The sequence below is a fragment of the Eschrichtius robustus genome, chromosome 9, assembly GCF_028021215.1.
Source record: "Eschrichtius robustus isolate mEscRob2 chromosome 9, mEscRob2.pri, whole genome shotgun sequence".
NCBI lineage: Eukaryota > Metazoa > Chordata > Mammalia > Artiodactyla > Eschrichtiidae > Eschrichtius > Eschrichtius robustus.
The window spans coordinates 30,953,989-30,975,921 of record NC_090832.1 but is presented as its reverse complement, the minus strand read 5'-3'; the positions used below and the strand labels follow the sequence as shown (position 1 = coordinate 30,975,921).

Sequence of the window (21,933 nt, the reverse complement as noted above, 5' to 3'; positions counted from 1 at the left end):
GGAAAACACCACATATTAGTGATTTAAATGCTATTCAACCGATAAAATTGTGCCACTGTAGTATGTGCTTGCCTGTGTGTATCCCTGTTTCTCCTCAATAATTATGCTTCAATAAAAAAGGATACTGTCTTCCAAATAGTACTGTCATTATATAAAAAACAATCACATCATTAAATTTAGATAATTTGGAATTATGGAAATAGTTGGAAACAGTCATAAGCAGAGAAATAAAAGTTAAATTAAAAGTATTGAAGGATAATGTAACTGAGGTTTTTTTGGTTTCCTCAGTGAGGGTAATATTTATTCTTGCTCTAAGATCTTGATATGACAAATGTTTTCCAGTTAATTATTCACCCAACAAAAAGCAGTCAATTTCTCTTTGCTCTGTTCCATAGAGCTTGAGGGGGTTTTTAGATGAAAAAAAAAAAAAAAAAAGAATACAAATGTCATATTGAAATCATTAGGTGGGAGATTTTGGTCTTTCGTTTTCTCTTAATACAATGATTTTTTTTTTAAAAGGTTAAATCATACTACTTTACAAATCATAAATAGCTTTGAGGATTAGGAAAAAGTAGACCTTTAAGCAGTCTTCTTTGTTTAGTCAAAAATGACTGGCTAACCTCACCCTAGTTCTCTTGAGGCACATTACTACCAAGTCTTAGAAAAGCAAATCAGCAAAAGGCCTGACCCATGAATCTCAGTGATCCTTACATACCTAAGTGTCCCCTCCAACCATGTTTAATCTAAACCAAACATTGCACAGTACCAAAATAAGACCTACTTTGTTTTTCTAAAACCCATATTACTTTGTCAGTGTGTGATATATTTGGGATTAAAGGTTGTTCCTTATTAGAACTATTCAGGAAAAAAGTCTAGACTACCCCCAAATCAAAGGATACTGTTTGCTGTGAGTGATCAAATCCCTCTCTGAAATAATACTCTTCCCCTCCGTCTGCATTTTGAAAATTACAGAAAAATTAATAATGTAAAATGCAATCGATGCTGAATTATTACCCAACAGACTAAGTTAAGTGCTTAAGATACCAGCAAAGCAGATGAACCAGAAATTACTAAGAAATTTTAACTGTGATGAATTTATGCAGCATTTCAAAATAAGAAAATCTAGAAAAAGTCATTTTAATTTCAGTATTTAGGTGTTTTATGACCTTCTGAAAAAATAAATTTTCTTTTGAATTACATATGGGGTTGTCATCACAATCTTTTTAGTATTTGGAGCTTCTAAAATTCTCAGTCCAGCCCTGGACACAAAAACTCTAAACACAGAGGGTTAAGGCATCAAAGATGAAAGCTAGTACACTCACAACTATTTATATTGCAAAAGCTTTGCTCTTCTGCAAGAACATGCAGTTTCCCAAACACTAACCTCTCTTTACAAGGTTATGCTTATTAGCTAGGATTTGAAGCTCAATAGCAACACTGTTCATCCATGGTTCAATTCAGATTGTAATTTCTTTTTAAACTACCTGACCCTTATAATCATATGGTGAGTAGGTCTGATCATTCATCTTCCTGAGGCCAAGTACTTGGTCTGAACACAGAGTCACTTGTGTTTCTGAAGCCTCTCAGCATCATGATGATCGGGGTAGAAACTGCTGATTGAGAAAAGTTTGAAAGAAACCTTTCATACAATGTTTTCATTGTCTTGTTCTTTTTCTGGAACTAAAATTCCTGATTGGAAAAGCAAAAGTCTTCCTAGATACGAGGATGAAGTTTTAAGAGATGTTTCTAATTATTGTGGAAGCTATAAACAATTTCATTGCCCCCAATGGCAGAATTTGCTAAATAAGATTTTGCTTTTCCTAGGGCCCAGTATTTATTAAGCACTCAGCAAATTCTTATTGAATAAATGAATGACTCTACCCAACTTCACATCCTTGTCTTGAAGCTGTATCATCCCTCGTAGTATTAAAATATTGCACTAGTGTCCAGCTTCATATCCAGTGCACCACAACCCACATGCTGTCCAGATTGGATTATAGTTTGGAGGAGAGCAATCTTTGAGCTGATTGTTTAGACTGGGTTTCTGCCCATCCCTGAACCAACCACTAAGGCAAAAGGAATGGGATGGGCTGATTTATCTAAAGTAGTGCCCACCATCTCTGGAGTTAGGTTGGAGTCAATTCCACCCAAAGCATGTGGCCGTTACCCAAGAGAGGAGAAAAAATATTCCAAAGGAAAGTCTGAGACCATTAAGAATTGGCAAGAGTTGCATGGCTTCTGGGTAGGCAACTAACACGTACTGACAATGTAATTTCTATCTTCAATATGACTCAATGAAAAACTGATGAATATATGTTAGAAATCATTCCTTCTCTCTTAAGATTTAAAAAAAAGCTCCTTTAAATTGGTTTGGAAAAAAAAAAAATTAGTTACATGTGACGCCATGCTCTTGTTTTTAGGAAGGGACCCTAAGATAGGACACCATCTATTGTATAGTGGAGTTTTAGACTTTAACTAGACATTGATTAGGTGACTGGCCTTGAGGGTTTCTTAAACAGTTAACAGTGCTATTTCCAAAGAGGTTTTAAATAAAAAAGTTGTTTCTAAGAAAATTTTCCCTAATTAGAGGTTATAAAAACATTCTTTAACATTTTCCTTCTTAGCACGTCATTCCTTCTTGCATCTCAGACCTTCCTTCTAGTCATTTTTCTCTAAATTCATCCTTATTCTTTAAATGAAAGTTTATTGGTCACAAATTCTCCTTAAAAAAAAAAAAAAAAACCACCTAAATATGTCTTTATTTTGCCCTTGTTCTTGAAAGATAATTTCACTGGGCACTCATTCTAGATTGACAGTTATTGTCACTTAGCACCTTGAAGATGTTCTTCTACTGTCTTTTGGCTTCAATTTTTGGCACTGAAAATTCGACTGTCAGTTTGTCATTCCTTTGCATGTGGATATTTAGTTATTCTGGCTGCTTTTAAGATCTCTTTGTCTTTGTTGTTCTTCAGTTTCCTTTTACTTATCTTGCTTGATATACATTTTATTTCTTGTATATGTGGATTCATGTTTCTGATTAGTTCTGGAAATTTCTCAGCAATCATCTCTCTCTTCCATTTTTTTCTATTCTCCATCTTTGGGACTCTGATTAGACACATATTAGATCTTCTCATTCGGTCCTTCAGGTCTCATCACCTGTCATTCATATTTTCTATCTCCTTATCTGTCCTTACTACAGTATGTCTTATTTTCTCAGCTAACTAACTACTCATGAAAGCTTTTCATGATTAGGTCTTCAGCTATGCAAGTTACTAAAAGCTTGTATCTTACTCCTGGGCTAAATCTCTAGTTTCTAGAGATGTAAACTTGGTTTCTTTGATCCTGGTCTGACTTTAGCATTTCAGATGTACCATTTAACAGTTGATATGAAACTTCCAAAAGGCACTCACTAGAAACTGAAACTAGTATCAGTAAATCTTTGTTGAGGGTAAATAACTGCATTTCTAAGTTTCCACCAATGCTAAGAGATTTTGGAGTTAGTAACTACTGTCTAACGGTACTTACAGTAAACACTTAAAAATTTGTACTTTGGGTTTGCCAAAGTGGGAATTAATGCCCTTTCAAGTTTATTTAAAGACTCAGTTCAGTTCTAGCAGACTCCCTCTAAAACAAGTAAGGGTGTTATGCATGTAACGACTGCACAGGAAATCTGGTTTTGCCTTCCACCACTTACATTTTAAGCAGGAATGCCATCACTACACAAAACCTACAAGAATCCCACTCTGAGTAATTAAATGACCAACCTCTTAAAAACCTGCCAGAAGCAACAGGGTCTATAAAAATCTATTTAGTGTGTCAGTTATTTAGTTCTACTTCTGCTTTTAAAGTTAGAATTATTTGGAGAAAAATAAGGTTTCCTAATATTCATGACTTTCACGTTAACCAAAGGATTGCGAAAACAAAGGATTAAAATTGACAAATTGAAACAGTATTTAAATTATGAGAAAATGGGTTAATGTGAGCCATTGAGGGTGTTCTTTATTCCCTTTTGATACCAAAGAAAAAAATAATAAAAATTGCCAAGGGATAGGGCAGGGTTAAATTAAAAATGTTTTAAGGGACATTTTACTAGGAGCATGCATAATGCATTGGCTTTGAGTGCATTCTGAAGAAACATGGATTCCAGAATTCCCTTAGCTCTTTCCTCTCTTTCCGGTGCTCCTCCCTCTATTGGGAGTAATAATTTTGCAAAAGTCCTATAAATGTCAGTCCTGACTATCAGGACGCCCCTAGCTCTGAATCCAGATGCTGCCACCAAAAGATGGAAGGTTCTTTCCTGGAGACAATACATACAGATCAACTTTCAAATTAGTAGCTACTTTTTAGAAAACTATCACTTTTCTAGTAGTCTGTTAACTGAGAAGGGAGAATGAAATTCAGTTACTTGGTAATGAGGTAACAGGATAAACAGGAAGCCAGTCCTTAAGAATGAGCAGTCCCCAGGTGTAGGTGGTCCAAAGAATGATGAATCCATCCTCATTCATTGTTTTTCCCTCACCTCCTTCCTCTCCCACCCACCATTTTCTTCCTAACATCAAGTGTTTTTTATGTGCTTAATACCAAAATGTAAGCTGCTTGAGGGCAGGGACCACCTTCTTTTGGTTCACTCTAATACCCTCTGTGCCTGGGCACGTGGCAGCCTGGCACAAAATAAATGCCAAATTAAGTACACAAATATTTATTGGGCAACTAGGGAGGGAGAGAGGGAGGAAACAGCTAGCTGCTGGGGGTCCCAGAGTATATATAATAAAGAGACTTTGTTCTGGTCGGGAAAATGGACTTATTTACCATTTAAAATCAGTGTTATTTTTTTTTCCCCACCAAAGAACCCCTAATGGAAGAGAATTCTGTGAGGCTTTCTGCTTCACATTGTTTGTGCTCTTTCCATCTATCAGCGTTTCACCATCGTGATGGGCTGTCTGCTGTCACCTCCGCATCACTGTCCCATCCTTCTGTAGTGTTCTTTGCACTGCAGGGAAGCCAGAAACTACATTTTCCAGAACCTCCTTTGCTTTCTGGTTCTAAGTCAGCGTGGCCCAATGAGAAGTATTTCCAGAGGATTGAGGAGGCAGAGAAGGGAGAGGCCACCCTCCCTTGGAGGCCATCCAGGCATAAGTGTGCACAGGTCCGCGGGCACGGGCGTCGCAGCAGCTTCAAGATCTCTCACAGGTCACCTGCTTTGGTGCTGTCAACAGCCTAGATAGCTTGTGACAGTTCCTTGAGACTCACTGCGTCAGTGCTGCAGGCTGAGGTGACAGGAGCTTCCTGGATGCTTCCAGATTCTCACGGGCTCCTGGGCCAGCTCCCGGGATCCTCCCAGGGCGGTACTGCAGATGCACCTTCCCTCGCCTGCCCTTCTGACGCTTGGTGGAAGCTTCTGGCTCCCCACATTGAAACCCTTTATGCTTACATCATCAGGTTGTTTTCCTGACTGAACCCAGATAGAAAGGTTAAAATACTTGAATTTACTTAGCATTAAGACAAAAACAGGTTTCCTACATGTCTTAACTTAGTGAAAGAGATCATGCTTCACTGAGTCTACTGACTTTGTTAAACCCAGCTGAAGTGAAGAAAGATGAACCTGCAGGTTTACATCAGGCAATTTCTTTATTTCCTGTGTGACAGTATTTTGAGGACACAGATTCCTAAAAAAGTGGGGGAAATGCTTTTATCTTCACTGATTGATGAACTATGTCTGGACAGTTGTTAAGCAGAAATGTGATGCATTCTGTCAAGGAAGTGGTCCATTGTAACACTTTCAGGCTCCTGTGCGTGCCAATCTTGCTAACCGTATTTTCTTGCTGAGAAATACAAGGTCAAGTTGCTCAAATCTTACGGTGTACTGAAGAGGTCTGGGAGCCAGAGGTCAGTTTTTTGTTTTCCTAAGTGAATTATGAAAATACGCAAACAATTTTTTTTTCCAGGAAAGAAGGATGCCTAATGATGTTCTTTCCCACTAATGAGAAATTTTCATCATATTTAAATGAACTAAAAATGTCATTTAACTCATAACTTACCCAAACAACTCTCATCTCCTTCTGAAATTTAATTTTTTACTGTAGTAACTGATCATGTGTAAAAAATAGTCAGTTTTGCTTTTCAAAAAATAAATGCTGAATAAGTTACCCCTGTGAATTGCTCTTCACTATAAAGGCGGACAATGCCCTTTTTTTCCTTTATATAGCTTTTATCTTTTATTGTGACATTCCTTTTTCTACACGAAGAAACAAATGAAAATCACACCAACTAGAGAAACTACTCTGCATTTTCCTTGCTTAAACCACAGATTAATTTTTGTGGAACAAACTTTCAAAAGTCATTTCTTTTTTCATTATAAATTTGTCTAGATCGGTATTCAAAACACGATTTTTTGTGTGCAAGATTTTACTATTTTTTAACAAAAGCAGTGAAGACCCTGAAGAAGGATCCAGTGGCAACCTCTTCCAGGTGCAGTGTTCTCAGTGAGCGACACAGATACAGCTGCCGGGCACCCAGTGTACTCAGTGGGCCTGACTCCAGAGGCTGCCTCCATGGTTTGCTGTCTCAGATCAAGCTCCATCTGTGTCCATATCTGTATTTTTTTAGGGTTGATCCCATGCCTAGTAAAACAAGCTGCATTATGTTGAAACGGCACCAGTTATTTTTCTACCACTAATCATTGTGCAAAACCAAAACATTTTCATAATATTTAATGACCAGTACAACAGCCAAACCCTTCATGCCACGCTGTCATTCAGTTTAAGCAAAGAGGCTGGTTAATCTCCGTCTGCGTCATTCAAGTATGTCTTCAGAACACACTAAAATGAACAATATGTGTCCCTTCATAAGGAAAGTTCTTCAGTTTGAGACTCAGTTCAACTCAAACAGATCCAGATATGTTGACAGTCATGAAAGTAAGCATCACCCTTTCAAAGAGATTCTAAAACTCACCTAAAGAAAAACTTTGTTAAGAACTTAAAAAATTTGGCTACTGTATTGTTTTTCATTTTACTTTTTCGAATCAAGACTACTCTTTTGTGGAAAAAATTGAGTTCTGATGACAAGCAAAGCAGCTTCTACCTATTAGCGGCAAAACCTTTTAAGATTGCCAAAATAAAAACTTTGAGTACGCCGGTACTCCAGCAAGATGCAGAATGGTGGCCATGTGGTTACATCTCCTCTGTTGAGATTGCGGTGGCAAAAGTGTGAGGTAAGTATCAAGTCCCACGGAAGCAGAGTTCTCCTGAAATAAAACTATCCAGACACTTTCTAAAATCATCTTTATTTTGGTTGCAAAGATACAATTTACTTAGTTACTTAATATTTTATTTGTTCCCATTGGACGTCTCATAGCTTGCCATGTAAAACATTGCCTTCACTATCAAACTGCTATATAAGAACATTATAAAATACAAACTATAAACTAAGATAATCTTCTTTACAGTATTCAGATTAGTGCATTAAAACAACATTGATTTAAAAAGGCAAGTGAGTTAAGTGGCGAACATCCAATTCCCTTTCTAATGAAGGATGGCACAAAATGGTATGAAGGGAAACAGAATTTTAAGTGTTAGGTGCTCAAAAATGGTAACTGTGGGAAAGTTACTTCCCAAAAGTAATCTTTATTATTCTGTAGGACATAAGAGAAGGTAATTAATTTTCCATCATAACAGCTGTGGAAATACACAGCCGAATACAAGTTGGGATCTTTAGTATTCTAACACAATAGGTATTGATCTGTCATACTCTTCCTCCAAATCACATTAAACATTTATAGTGACCACACAATCCCCTGCAAACGAACGTCAGACTTAAACAGAACCTATATAAAAACAAACTATCCTTAGTATTTTACTAGCCAATCTACAGCAAATGTTTACTATATACACATCAGGAGTAAGAGATATACTAGGAAGTTATTCACCGATTTCATTCAGAATAAACAAGGGTCTTAAGAGAAAAATAACAGTAAAAGTTAAATAGGCAATTTGTGTTGCTGTGAACTAGATAAAAACAAAACTCCAAACACAAACATATATGTTAATTTTTAAAGTTATTGACAATACTTCCTCTGCTGGCCCAAATCAAAATTAAATTTAAGATTTGTAATTGAAGTAACACAAATATGGGTGCGTGTTACACTGTGACAGAGAGGTGCACACAGAACACACACACACCTCTGAATTTACTAATTCCAAAAACTAAGTCAACAGGATAAATAAATTATAAATGAAAGGCATATACAATGTGGGCAAAAACCTAACAGTTATTAGGTCGAAAAGCATGAAGCTATGCCAGCACTGATATTTAGAAAAACTTCCAGTATTAGAAAATATCAGATTTAATCCAAAGAAAACTTCCCCCCAAATAAAAATAACAAAGTATGGGAACCATCCTTTAAGCAACAGTTTTAAAATAATAACAATAAAAAAAACCTACCATGATTAAAGGAATCTTCCTACATAATTTACATAATGTAGTGCAATAGTGTGCTCCTTTACAATCTTAGCCTTTCACTCCCCATATGATGAGACCGATAATTACAACTCCGATAACAAGGATAAAAATGATGATGCACAGGGTTTTCCTGGATTTGCGCTGCAGATGCGAAAAAACAAAAAGCACATTTACAGATGTAGTGGAGCACCTCTATAGCAAGTGAAGATCATTTGGTTCATTTCTAGAGTAAAACCAATAGTAATTTATTGCCCTCATTTGGGCTATATTTTTTTGCTTTTCAATACATATAGCACTACGCTTTCAAGAAATATTCTTCTTGAATTAATGGTGTAATTCAGGGGGTAATTATTCAACTTCTGTTGGTACTTTTTCTAGATGTGTGGTTGGGCTTAATTAAAAAAAGATACAATTAAAAATTAATAACTTGAGCAATAGAGTTTACCTATGTGTGAAAACAAAAAACATCTTAAAACCATCCATTTTTAAACTTTTATCAAAAAATTGCTCTTCAAAATGAGTTCTCTGACAATATCAGCAAATGCAAATGTTTGGCAATGTTTCTTAAAGTAGACTTATTAATTTCCCAAATCATTCCCATCCTTGAATATGAATGGAAACTGCATTCAAAATCTCTCAACATTCAAATAAAATATAAAACACAAAGAGCTAAAAAAAATTCTAATACTGTCACTTAAAATATAAAGGGGCTTCCCTGGTGGCACAGTGGTTAAGAATCCGCCTGCCAATGCAGGGGACACGGGTTCGAGCCCTGGTCCAGGAGGATCCCACATGCCGCGGAGCAACTAGGCCCGTGTGCCACAGCTACTGAGCCTGCGCTCTAGAGCCCATGAGCCACAACTACTGAGCCCATGTGCCACAACTACTGAAGCCCGTGCGCCTAGGGCCTGTGCTCTGCAACAAGAGAAGCCACCGCAGTGAGAGGCCCATGCACCGCAACGAAGAGTAGCCCCTGCTCGCCGCAACTAGAGAAAGCCCACACGCAGCAACGAAGACCCAACGCAGCCAAAAATAAAAAATAAATAAAATAAAATAAATAAATTTATTTTTAAAATAAAATAAATAAAATATAAAGGTTAAGAGTTTTGCTCCATTATTCATTCCTGGCCCAGCTGTAGCTTTCTATATTTCTCCAATGGCTTGTATATCTCACAGCTACATGCAGGAATCCTTTTTCTTACAAAGTAGAAAAATTTGTAAATTTACTTTGTGTCAAAACTAGAAGTAGCATAAAATTTACAAAAAGAATATGTTCCTGACTCTGAAATTATCCTGAAAACTACTTATACTTTTCAGTATTCCAAATGGCCATCTAATTTTTCAACAGAATATACTCTTCATATATTAAACACAGTTCAAGTTTCAAACTAATCATGCCTACGTATTTTCCCCAGATTCCACCTGGTTACCGCAGACCCATATGTAACATGCCTTCATCAACAATGACAGCTGTTCCACTAGAGTATCTTTTTTCCTGGGGCAACCTCTCCAGCGTGCGGTGGTGAGTCCTGGGGTGCCGTGGTGATGAAAGCATTTTCCACCTTCCTTTATGTTCATGGTTCATCCAAACTATTTAGAAGCACTGCACCGTATTTTGCAGAGGCATGAGTTTAATATCAGGGCTGCCAAGTGGGACTACTGGGAAGCTGCTCTCCCTTCCAGCCCTTGTGTTGCATGGCTCTTTCCTCATCCCTCCAGGGCCTGTGGGATTAAGGATGGGGGCAGCTCTTGCTCTGGAGGTACAACTTGGGAAGATGTGTTCCTTTTCCCCAGGGTGGCTATAGGCCTTCCCTTCCACAAGGAAGAGTAAAAGTAAAACTTGGGGATATATCTATATCCCCCCTGAAGTCCAAAAGGAAAATGAAATTACATGGAATCCCAGTCACTGATGAATCCTGCTAAACACTCTGAGCAGCTTTAACTGTTGGTATTTACAGATTACTGTGTGTGTGTGTGTGTGTGTGTGTGTTCAAGTATTCATGAATGACACCTACATTCTAGGACATGGTGACATTAGCTATCCTGAGCTGCATATCTGAATCTCATGCACAAAGACAGTAAACATGAGTTACTCTGTCGGTGAGCACAATTGCTTGCATAACTCAGCATCCTCTATATGCACTGATTTGTCCAGTGAAAAAAATGGCATTGAAACTAAAGGGAACTTCTAAGATCAGTGAGAAAAGTGAAAAGCAATTAAAAAATACCTAGGATGGTGATAATATCTTAGAAATTTTATAAGAAGGTAATAAGTTTCTGAGAAAATAATTATGCACAACTACATCAACAAAAAAAAATGAAGTTTTAAAAGGGAAATCAAATGCTAGAGTGGTATTTAGGGGTTCCCAAAGAGCCTGGGCGTATCTTTGTTAAATGTCAAAGATTTACATATTAAGTGATATATTAATAGTTCATGGTGCTAATATTTGTAGTCCTTTATATATATTTATATTTGACTCATACCTACGGATTCCCTATACTAACCTGATTCACTTAAGAAATCAGTTCATTCCTGGTGAAGAGTCTGCTGAATGCTGACAGAATACCCACTGGTCAAGGACACTCTAAGCTAATATAATTTCCACAGGACCTGAAGAGATCTTTCTGGGACAAGGATCTCTGCCTCTTTAGTCCAGAGTATCATTGACAAAAAAGAAAGGTAGAAGGGAACAGCAAGTAACAGAGGGAAATCGCTATCAAAGAGGTTTCTGGGTTGAAATGTCAAAATGACATCGGAGACCAAAAGTTGTAAGAAAAGACTGGAGTTGTGTACTGCTCCCCTCAAGACTCTAAACTTCCCACCCCTGTGGGCACAACACCGGTTCAACCCTGAGAACAGACAGGCTACACGCAGTTTGAACTGATTGGCATATTTCTAGCCTGTCTTCCATGGCATTTTGAATTTTAACATCTCCAGCCACTGTAAACCTGATCTTACACACACACACACACGTTTAAAAGTCTGAGTTATAAGACAATTTAGCACAGTTAATATTACCTGATAGTCTGCCGCCCTTGACAGCTGCTGGTTTGCTTGCTGGACGTGCACCTCAGCATTTTCCACATTGGCTTCTATGCTATCTTTAAAACAAAACATACACACAAAACAGGTGCTGATGCTCTAGTAACAGAGCTGTACCAATCACCAGATTTTATTCAAGGTAAGATTAAACATGTTCACTATTCAAAGGTTAATATTAATAGTATATGGGTAAGGCTGAGTTTTTTTTTTTAGTGATACTACTTCCCAGGTGATCCAAACAATACAGAAGAATCTGAAGGAAAGAAACTTTATTATTTTCATTACAGTGCACTCCAGTTCTACCTGGTAACCCCCAGAAGTACCGTCACCAGTACCTGCATTCTGTGATGGCCAACTCAGCAGCAAGCAAGCATCTGAACTTTGGTTTAGGGTAAATACAGAGAACTGAAAACCGTCATCTGCTGGGCGGCCCTCATCAACCTCCTTCTGTGCTGAAACCTAGGCTCCCTGAGGGTCCCCACAGCCTTGTCAAGCGGTGACATTTTCCTTCCCCCCCTCCTCTGACGTGGGGGTGGAACAGGTGTCCGTCTGTAGGATGGGGGACCACTGTTTCCTCCTCCTCCTTGCCAACTTTCAGTTTTAGAGCTCATGCTGTCCAACTCATTCAGCCCTCCTTGCTGCAGACATCCACAGGTGTCTTCTCTCCTCATTCCTTGAATATTTTAGCCCCTGAGTCACTGATGTTCTTTTCAATGCTTCTACTACCCTACATATCGGTGATTTCAATATCCAGCTGCTGACCCTCTAATAGCCAGGCCTCTCAATTCTTTGAACACATGTTTTTCAAAGACTTTGCCTGTGGCGCTTTCTGAGCCACCCACATCCATGGTCACACCCCAAACCTGTCATTACCAATAACTGCAGCTTCTCTATAATCTCCGTTCCAGGTCTCACTCTCTGATTACCATCTGCTACCTTTAGAGTTCTCGCCTTCTAAGACCCCAGCTTTAGTGATCCTACCACTTTCTCACTGCCCCTCACATACTTCACGTCCTCACTTTCCTCTTCCCTAGCCTAGACTCCAGAACACAATCATCTGTCACTGGTTTCCTGCATTTATCCTCAGCCTTCTTCCCTCCTACTGTGGTCACAGTTAGGTGACAAAACCCCAACCTGTCCCATGCAGCTGAACATGGGTGCAAAAAAGAATCACCGTGATGACATTTCACTTTAAATTCTTGACTGCACAGCACGCCTGCCTCATCTCCCCAATTCCTGGAACACTAAGTCATACTTCCTCCTCTCTCCCCTAACTTCTCATGCCTCGTCACGCATTGTCATTCTCCACCAGTGACCTCATTTCTAGATCGCTGAGACAACAGGAACAATCAGAAGACATTTCCACAGTCTCCTTTGATCCTACCCACTACCACATGCAACAGTCTCTGTGCTCGGACTTCTCTCCCATGGTTAGGGAGGACCTGTCCACGCTCAGCGAGAGCCAACCTCCCCATGCGTGTACTTTATCCCATTCCTTGTTGCCTAGCTCAAAGACCTCAGGCCAGCAATTTCCTCCCTCTCACTATCAATACTTCTTTCCCATCAATCCTATTGCTGCCATCTTAAAAACACACAAACCCCCAAACCTCTCATTTATGCCACATCCACTGGCAGCTATGACCTCACTTGACTCCTAGAGTTATCTCCACTTGCTATCTCCAGTCACTCTCCTCCCAGTGTCTTTTGAGCCTACTTTATCATGCTTTCACCACACTATTTCACCAGCACAGCTCTCATCTGAGGTCCCCTATGCCCAACACATTGTTAAATTCAGCAATCAATTCTAAAGCCTCAGTTTACCTAACTGAATAGCAGCATTTGAGAGAGCTGACCTGCCTTCGCTCTTGAAATGCTTTCTCCCCTCCATTCTAAAACTATACATTCATGTGGTTTTCTTCTGTATCACTAGCTATTCTTTCTTGGTCATTTTTGTTCGTTCCTCCTCGGCTCTCTAGGCTCTAAATCAGGGATCAACAAACTTTTTCTTTGTCTCAGATAATAAATACTTTAAGCTTTGCAGTTCATTCATATGGTTTCTGTCATAAATACTCAACTATGCCTGTTGTACAAAACCTGTTGTAGATAACGCATAAACGAATGGATGTAGTTTGCCGACCGTGCTCTAAATATTTACAAGTCCTCAGACACCCCTCTTCTCTATCTATACTTATCTCCTAGGTGATCTCACCTAATCTCATGGCTTTAAATACCATCTATGTACAGATAACGCCCAGATTTATACCCCCAGGCCAGACGTCTCCCCTTTACCCCATCTTCTCTTTACCAATGCCTATCAAACCTTTACCTGGGTGACAATTGGCCCTTGAATCTTAATATATCCAAAAATCATTGATTTATATCCATCCAAACATATGGATGTTTTTGGAAATAACATATGGAAATACAGATTTCCGCATCTCAGAAAATGGCACCACCATGATTTTTGTGAGCCAGGCCAAAACCTTACAGTCATCCTTGAATTTACTCTCTCACATCCATATCCAGAGAGTCAGTAGATTTTTTTGGCTCCACATTTAAAAAATATCCAGAATCCCACTGCTTCTCACCACTTCACTGCTTCTCATCACTTCACTGCTTCCATACTGATCCAAGACAACACAGCTGCTCACGTGGATTCCTGCAATAGGCTTCTAAGTGTTTTCTTTGTTTTTGGTCTTGTCCCTTTGCAGTCTGTTCACCTAAGTCAAATGATAACGCTCCTCTGCTCAAATCCTCCTGTGGCTTCCCCTCCATTAATACAAAAACAGTCCTCACAGTGGCTCAGGGGCCTATGTGATCTGCTCTCCTGTGACATCGTCTCCATCCTCCTCTTGCTCACTCCACTGGCCCAAGATGTCAGGCGTGCTTCTGCCTGAAGGCCTTTGCACCTGCTGTTCCCTCTGCCTGGAACACGTTCTCTCGCCTGCTCCCTTACTTCCGTGAAGTCTTCACTAAAATGTCACCTATCAGTGAGGCCTTACCTGACTCCCCCAGAAAAGCAGCACATTCCCCACCTCCTGCAGTCCTACCCCCGACCTGGCCTTATTTTCCCTGTAACAATTATCACCATCTACTTACTTTTCTTTCTGTTTTAATTGTCTCTCTCCTCCAATTAGATTATAAGATCTTTTTATCTGTTGTTTAATTTCAGCTGAATCCTCAAGGCCTAGATTTATGCCTGGATATAGTAGGCATTCAATAAATATTTATTGGATGAATGAATGGCTTTTGAAATTTTACCCTGTGATCTACTGGGGCTACAGAGGAGGGTAAGAATGGACAAATAATAATTATATTAAACTATAGGTCCAAGCATTTCAACTGAACCAAATTCAGAAAACGTATTAGAGATGTCTTTAGCATACCCACAGATATCTTCATATATCAAAACGATAAAGATGATCAGAATCCTGATCAATGCTGACAACTACACCTTAAATGAATTACAATTACATTTAAAACTTCAAGGAAGTCTTAGTCACTGATTTTTTTTTTAAAGAATTTTTAAAAAAGAATTCTCTATATCTAAGTAATACAACTAAATTAACGTACTAAAAAAGCTATAAGAATTAACGTTCAGACAAATGGCTACTTATTCCCTCTACTTTAAAAGACAAGATAGTGTGCACAATTATGAACAGATGTTTTCCCCAAAGTCCTTGGTGTGGTAAGAATTAAATTGGGATAAAACAGAAACCAGAGGTCCTGGAAATAAGCTAGAATGATGTTAAATGTTACCTTCCATGATCTCAGCAGCAGTAGACCCTGATTAAATTTGGGACTTCTTAAATAAATAAAGCTGGTCATTTCCACCAGTAGGAGCCAAAAACGAGATCTGTTTTAGATAATGCCAAGGGTGATGCTTTGTCTATTACAGACACTGTACTTTTGATTTCAGGAGGACTGAAGGAGAGAGAGGAAGGAGCTACCCTGGCTTGAGAAGTTACCACAGGTAAACTGCATGTAGCTTGCTTCTGCCTCATGAAATCTAATGAGTAGGGCTTACCTATTACATCTCCTTGCTCATGAATCATCATTCCCAAATCTTTAAATATTTCATTAATATCCATAATATCAGCCTAAGAGAAAAAAAGCACATATTATTGTAATCAGAAATTCAGTCCCCAATCCACAAAAGGAGAAAATTTTAAAAAACACAAACCACTGCTCATACCTAGGTGAGCATGCATCTGGACCTAATAACATATATTTGGGGAATATCAGAAAACTATTTTAACTATAGGCAATCCCAAGTAAGTAGACTCTGAATCTCAGTTCTCTAAAATAAGTCTGTGATGTTAAAAATATCAAGTGATTCAGAGTGGAAATGAAGGAACTATACTATAATAGAGAAGGGTTGTGGGTTACTGAATTTATGTCATGCAATCTGATTAGTTTTGTTATCATGAATAGTATTTCCTCAAAAAAGTAAAAAATATTCTTATTGTATTTCTAGCAAAAATGTATATGTCAATTTGACACTTTAAAAGAATAAAACATTAGGTATAAATTCAAAGCCTCACATTAATAAATCTGAATATGCAATGGAATAGTGATGGATAAATAAGTTATAAATTTTATTTTCTTCAATATATAACTATTATTTTGCTTGATTAAAAAGTAAAGTTTAAATACTTTATTCAGGAAAGGTGGGGCAATTTACATATTCATCCTGTGCCTTAGTTTCCCCATCTGTAGAAGGGCAATGATAATGACACAGTTAATTACTTCACAGAGCTTTATGAGAACTAAATAAGACAATTAACATAAAGAATTTATCACATAGTGCTTGGTGCATGAAGCCCTCAATAAATGGTAGCTATTGTTAGCTATTATTAGCCCGCTTTCTAGGGAACAGGTAGGTTCCCTAAGAACTAAGGCTACTAAACCTTTTAGACCTCTTTGATATCCTACACACACTAAAGAGAAATAAAACACTTTTAAAGCCCTTGGAAAAAGTCTTATTCATGCAGGTGTGATGTGTATTATGTGCCATGGAAGCTATCTAGACTCTCTGAACAGACCTTTATCTCTAGACTGATAATTTTCTCAATGCTCAGGTGGCTTGAGATGACTTAACAGAATTAAAAAAAAAAAAAAAAAAAAAAGTTGGAGTAGAGGGAAGTATATTTTCTCATCCTTGCACAAATTCTAAAGAAATTACTTTTTTTTAACAGAATGACTCTAATTTATATGAAATATGCCATCAAATTGATATATTTATTTAGTTCTCTTTCTTGACCTCTCTCCCAGCATCATCTAAGCATCTCGAGGACAAACTCACTAAGAACAGAGCAGCAGTCCAATTCTACAATGTAAAGCTTACTTCAAGTTGCCTAATAGAAGACTCTCTCTCCTGAATAAGGCGGAGGTCATCCTCTGTAATTTCTTCATCCTGCACCTGCACCTGAGGCTGAGTTTGGCTATTAAAAAGAAAAGAATACGTAAAAAAGAAAAACCGGTATGAAAACAATGAGGCTTCCTTTTTATTTAAGAAATACTTATTGAATAGAATATTTTTTCTTCAAAGTCATAGAATTGTTCACTTAAATTCTAAAAATATAACAGAAATGTTAACCAAATTTTATTCATGTTTCATTTCAATGATGTTATGTTTAGAGTTATTATTTAGTTATTGGAAACTATTATATTTGGCAAGTGAGTCCTTCTTCTTGGTTGATTTAAACTTCACATATGGGAATAATCTATATCAAATAATAATTAAGTCAATAATATTTATTTGGACAAATAATTATTTAAAGAGTATTATTGCTTTACTGAAATATTTTTATATATTTTATAATAAATAATTACTTTGAAAAATTTTCAAACTTATTGTTTTCTATTTATAAATAACTTAGGATAGTCATGATATAATATACTGAAAGCTTTAATTCTGCCCAGGGACTGTGATGTAAAAAACGTATTTGAAAAATTATCTTTTGATCTGTATAATGTTTTATACTTCTTACCTTTCCCAGGACACAAGATTCCTTTCTTTTGAGCTCTCCTCAGGAAAACCACCCTGAATAATTTAGTAACAGAATGGATTGAGAAGATGCAAAGGAAAAACACACAACACTCACATTTTACTTTATAATAATCTAAACTGATTTATGTACACACTGGAGTGTAGGTGTAAGAAAAGAGAGAGAAAAGTTCTTGTTCTAGTATTTTAGGTCAATTACTTCAAGTAAAAAAAAAAATTATATCCTAAGCAGACAAAGAAGGAATTCATTAAATATTCTCAAGGGCCAAATAACAAATATTATTTGATCAAAACATAATGTAGTCTTGAAACCTCTCTACTAAGGAACAACGAAACAACCTGTGATAGTTTCTAGGGAGATTTAAAATTAGATTAAGTCAAGATTCCACTCTAATTTATCCTTTATTTTCTCCAGGTGTACATTCATTTTAAATATTCATACAATATATTCACTATTCATTTACATCATCTTCATATAATGCAGGATTAACGTGCTCTCTACACCAGCACGAATACAAAGTAACAGCCTCAGGCTCAAATTAGGATTTGACCCCTAATCTTTTCTGACAAAACATTTCTATATTTTTACATAATCTTTTGTTCCACAACATCGACAGAATAACCACAATAATACATAATGATCATCCTTCTTAAAAATTGATTAGAAACACCTGAAAATAAGTATTCAAATACCGATATTCACAGGTCTTTAGGACTCAAGAAACATGCCGTATAGCTCTTCACGGGGCCCTTGGAGGGTACCATGTTCTTTTTACAGTGCTGCTTTAAATACTTACAGACACTCTGGAACTGGCTCTTACTCGAGCGACAAACTCTTTCTCTCTCTCAGCAGCCTGTCTCTGCGCCTTCTGAAAGTTTGTCAGTGATGTGGTGAATTCCGCCACTAAGCGATCCTTCTGTATTTTCCTTTGACGCTAGAGGAAAGCGGGTGGGGAAAGAAACCTACCAGAATCAAGCTGTGAAGCTCTATAGAATTTGCAAAAGTTGTTTTGCCAGTAGCTGGCTCTTTATTTAATTCTGAAAATTTCACTCACTCTCCTATTACTGGGCCTTACTGATTAACTCAATAACATTTTGAACAATTTGACAATATGTTCAAATACTGTGCTTATTTTACCTTGAGGCAAAAGGCCCATAATGTTGGATTTCTCACCTCAAGTTCTCATCCTAAAAACTGGGCCATGATTTTATGTTAAAATATTTTTTTTTAAAATGAAAATAAAACCTTGACTCACCCAAGTAATAACTTCCACTAAGTAATAAGCAGGGTAATAAATACATGTGCCCCTAGGAAACCTCACATCTTGAATGAGCGTGCACGTTATATGAAGTCAGTCCTGGAAGGCCAGGAAACAATTACTCAGGAAGCATTTTCTGAGCATTTACTTAATTATGGGTCAGGGCAAGTGCATGGAAATAATTTTTGCTTTATTGAACCAAAGGATACTACCTGGGCAATTAAATATCGTTTTGTGTTCTGTGAACTAATCTCAAATTGATTTTTTCCCCCTAATTTCCTTTCTAGCACAACAGTTCAAAGATCCCACAATACATTTGATTTCTTTCACATTCAATACATCAACAGTGTGTCTTAAAGCTTCATACCTGGTCACTGGGGGTGGTGGGCAGAGATCCAAACTCTTTAATGTACTTATCTGTTTCTTTGGCAAGTTGGTTCGTATATTGCTGCTTCTGTTGCCTAAAATGAGAAAACACGCATTATAGCGAAAGAACTAAAACATTTCTTTAAGCTACAACTCTGCCACCTGATTCAACCCTGATGAATAGTTTTAGAAAAATCACTTTTTTTTTTTTTTTAATTTTTGCTTTTTTTTTTAATTTATTTTTGGCTGTGTTGGGTCTTCGTTTCTGTGCGAGGGCTTTCTCCAGTTGCGGCGAGCGGGGGCCACCCCTCATCGCGGTGCGCGGGCCTCTCACCATCGCGGCCTCTCCCGTTGCGGAGCACAGGCTCCAGACGCGCAGGCTCAGCAGTTGTGGCTCACGGGCCCAGCCGCTCCGTGGCATGTGGGATCTTCCCATACCAGGGCTCGAACCCGTGTCCCCTACATTAGCAGGCAGATTCTCAACCACTGCGCCACCAGGGAAGCCCGAAAAATCACTTTTTTATAGACTGGCTCCAAATTTTCTCTATGAAAACAAAATTTTCAGGTTCTATTCTTTGATAAATATTGAACAAATACTATGTGGAAGGTTCTTTACTCATACATGGAGTAACCAAGCTCTGAGAAATAAATCAGCAGCCATTTAGAAAGGAAGATGACAAAAGCCAACACGAGATTGTAAAGTGTCTGATGTTCGAGATTTGGTGGCTGTGGGAGCCTTTTATGTGCATCCCACAATTGGGAGATCAGTTGAATAAGTAAAGAGGATTTGTTGTCTTAAACTCTGCCCAGTTCCCAGGTCTCAGGGTACAGCCAGCCTCTCATATTTCTCTACCTGAACATTTATATCCTATAGGATACTTAAAAAAAAAAAAAAAGCAGAGACATGAGTAATAATACAAATTTACTATTATTTAAGTTTGCTGTGGAAAAAAACAATAGCACTTCTCTGTAAAAAGAACAGAACACAGTAAAAGAGGTAAATTATATAGCTATTTATATCTATCTTGCTAGCTAGCTTATAAAGTAAAAACTAAGATCTCTAACTAAAGAAATTAACACTAAAAAAAAGCCTGTATTAATGTGATGCTTTACAAGTCACAACATCAGTACTTCTCATATATATTATCTCTCATTTTAAACATGTATTGGTCACACTTATGATCCTTTAAAATAATGAGATACTATGTAAAAATATGTTTTAGTATAGATATCTGTATTTGACTGATAAGGAAGAATTATACCCTACTTATATATATTTACCAAGTGCCCTATCTTTAATATGCCTCTTAAAAATCTTTAGAAAAAGTAATATAATTAAAATTCTAAAAGAAGACTTTAATGATGTCTACATATTCAGAATCTCCACTATTAACCTTAGCAAAATATTATTAACTATTAAGAATTACGGTTTCTATTCCATTTTATTTTAATAAATGATGGTTTATTATTTAGATTTGGGGCATGTTTAGCACCTTGATATCTATCCACTGCAGAAAAATGCAATACAAATTAGAGACAACTGCAAATTCCTCAAATTGTACTTCATAAAAATGTGAATTACTATTACCTATCTCTTAATTTCTTCTTTGCAATTTTTCCTTCTGTAGCTAATGTTTGGCATATCACTTATTACATATATATTACTTGAAATTTGTAGCTGTTAACAGTGCTGAACTAAGATTTAAGATTCAGGTTCAGAATAATGTTGCGCAAATCATCAAACCCGAAACAGACATGTTTTCCTTATAAGCAAAATGGAAATAGTTCTTTTAATCTATCTAGCTCACTCCAATTTTGTAAGGTTCAGATGACAAAATGCGTAAAAACACTCTGTAAAATCTGTAACACCACGAGGTATTATTGCTGTTTTTCTAATAGCATGTTAATTTATTCAAATATGTACTAAATAACTTCATTACAACTTTTTTTTTTTTTAAACAGAGGCTAATGCTTTCTGAAATTCAAAGATGTAAATATAAACTTTTAGGGGCATAGTTCATATTGGATATGCATTGAATCTAAGTGAAATAAAAATCATCATATGGATTGTTAGCTATGGGAAATGAATCACACAAATAGAGAAGCTCAGAGTACCGTTTTTCAAAGCCATCAAAAACAACCTATTAAAAGGTATAAAAAAGCTAACCAAAGAAGTTCTGCTTTGATAGAGTAAGCCAGATCTTTAAAATAAAGAAAAACATCTGCCCACTCTGGACAGGAAAAAACCTACACAAAAGCTTAGTACAAATGAGGCAGCAGAAAAACCTTATTAATTTTCCATTGTTTTCTCCAATAAACATAACACTACACACTATCAAAGGAACAAAACGATAGGTGGTTTTTCCCCTCTATTTCCTTTTTGTTGTTTAATTAATACTTACAGCTGCTGCCTCAATTCAGGTGAATCTTGAGGTGTTCCAAGTTGATTCAGAGTCCTCTGTATTTCCGCAGCTATTATGATAGAAAATAAATGTGTAATTGTTTCAAATGTTAGGGCAATAGAAATTAATACAAACAATAGGACAGTTAGAAAAAGAAAAACAAAGAGATACATATAGGAAGTATTAGTTGAGGAAAAAAAAGAAATGGTTTATTCAAATGTAATTAGTGACAATGGACTAATTTTCAAGATTAATTAAATTAATTAAATTAAAACTCAAGATTAGAGACAATGGATTTATTTTCAAGAGTATTGTGTGGGGCCCTTACCATGTGAAACGGCAATTATGAGCCAAAAATATTATCGTCTTCCCTATTCCATCAGAACATTTAGTACA

At 37.0% G+C, this 21,933-nt stretch overlaps 1 protein-coding gene across 1 annotated transcript in view; it reads right to left on the bottom strand.

Annotated features, from left to right (window-relative positions):
- Positions 1 to 7,263: 7,263 nt before the first annotated feature.
- Positions 7,264 to 21,933, bottom strand: part of STX7 (syntaxin 7) — a 46,508-nt gene continuing 31,838 nt past the window's right edge. Inside the window, exons 3-10 of the mRNA XM_068551121.1 lie at positions 21,538 to 21,607; positions 19,137 to 19,230; positions 18,308 to 18,445; positions 17,494 to 17,546; positions 16,848 to 16,944; positions 15,528 to 15,600; positions 11,477 to 11,559; positions 7,264 to 8,598 (exon numbers count right to left, since the gene is read on the bottom strand). Of these exons, the coding sequence (XP_068407222.1) occupies positions 8,506 to 8,598; positions 11,477 to 11,559; positions 15,528 to 15,600; positions 16,848 to 16,944; positions 17,494 to 17,546; positions 18,308 to 18,445; positions 19,137 to 19,230; positions 21,538 to 21,607 (701 nt within the window). The 3' untranslated portion in view covers positions 7,264 to 8,505. The remainder of the gene's footprint in view (positions 8,599 to 11,476; positions 11,560 to 15,527; positions 15,601 to 16,847; positions 16,945 to 17,493; positions 17,547 to 18,307; positions 18,446 to 19,136; positions 19,231 to 21,537; positions 21,608 to 21,933) is intronic.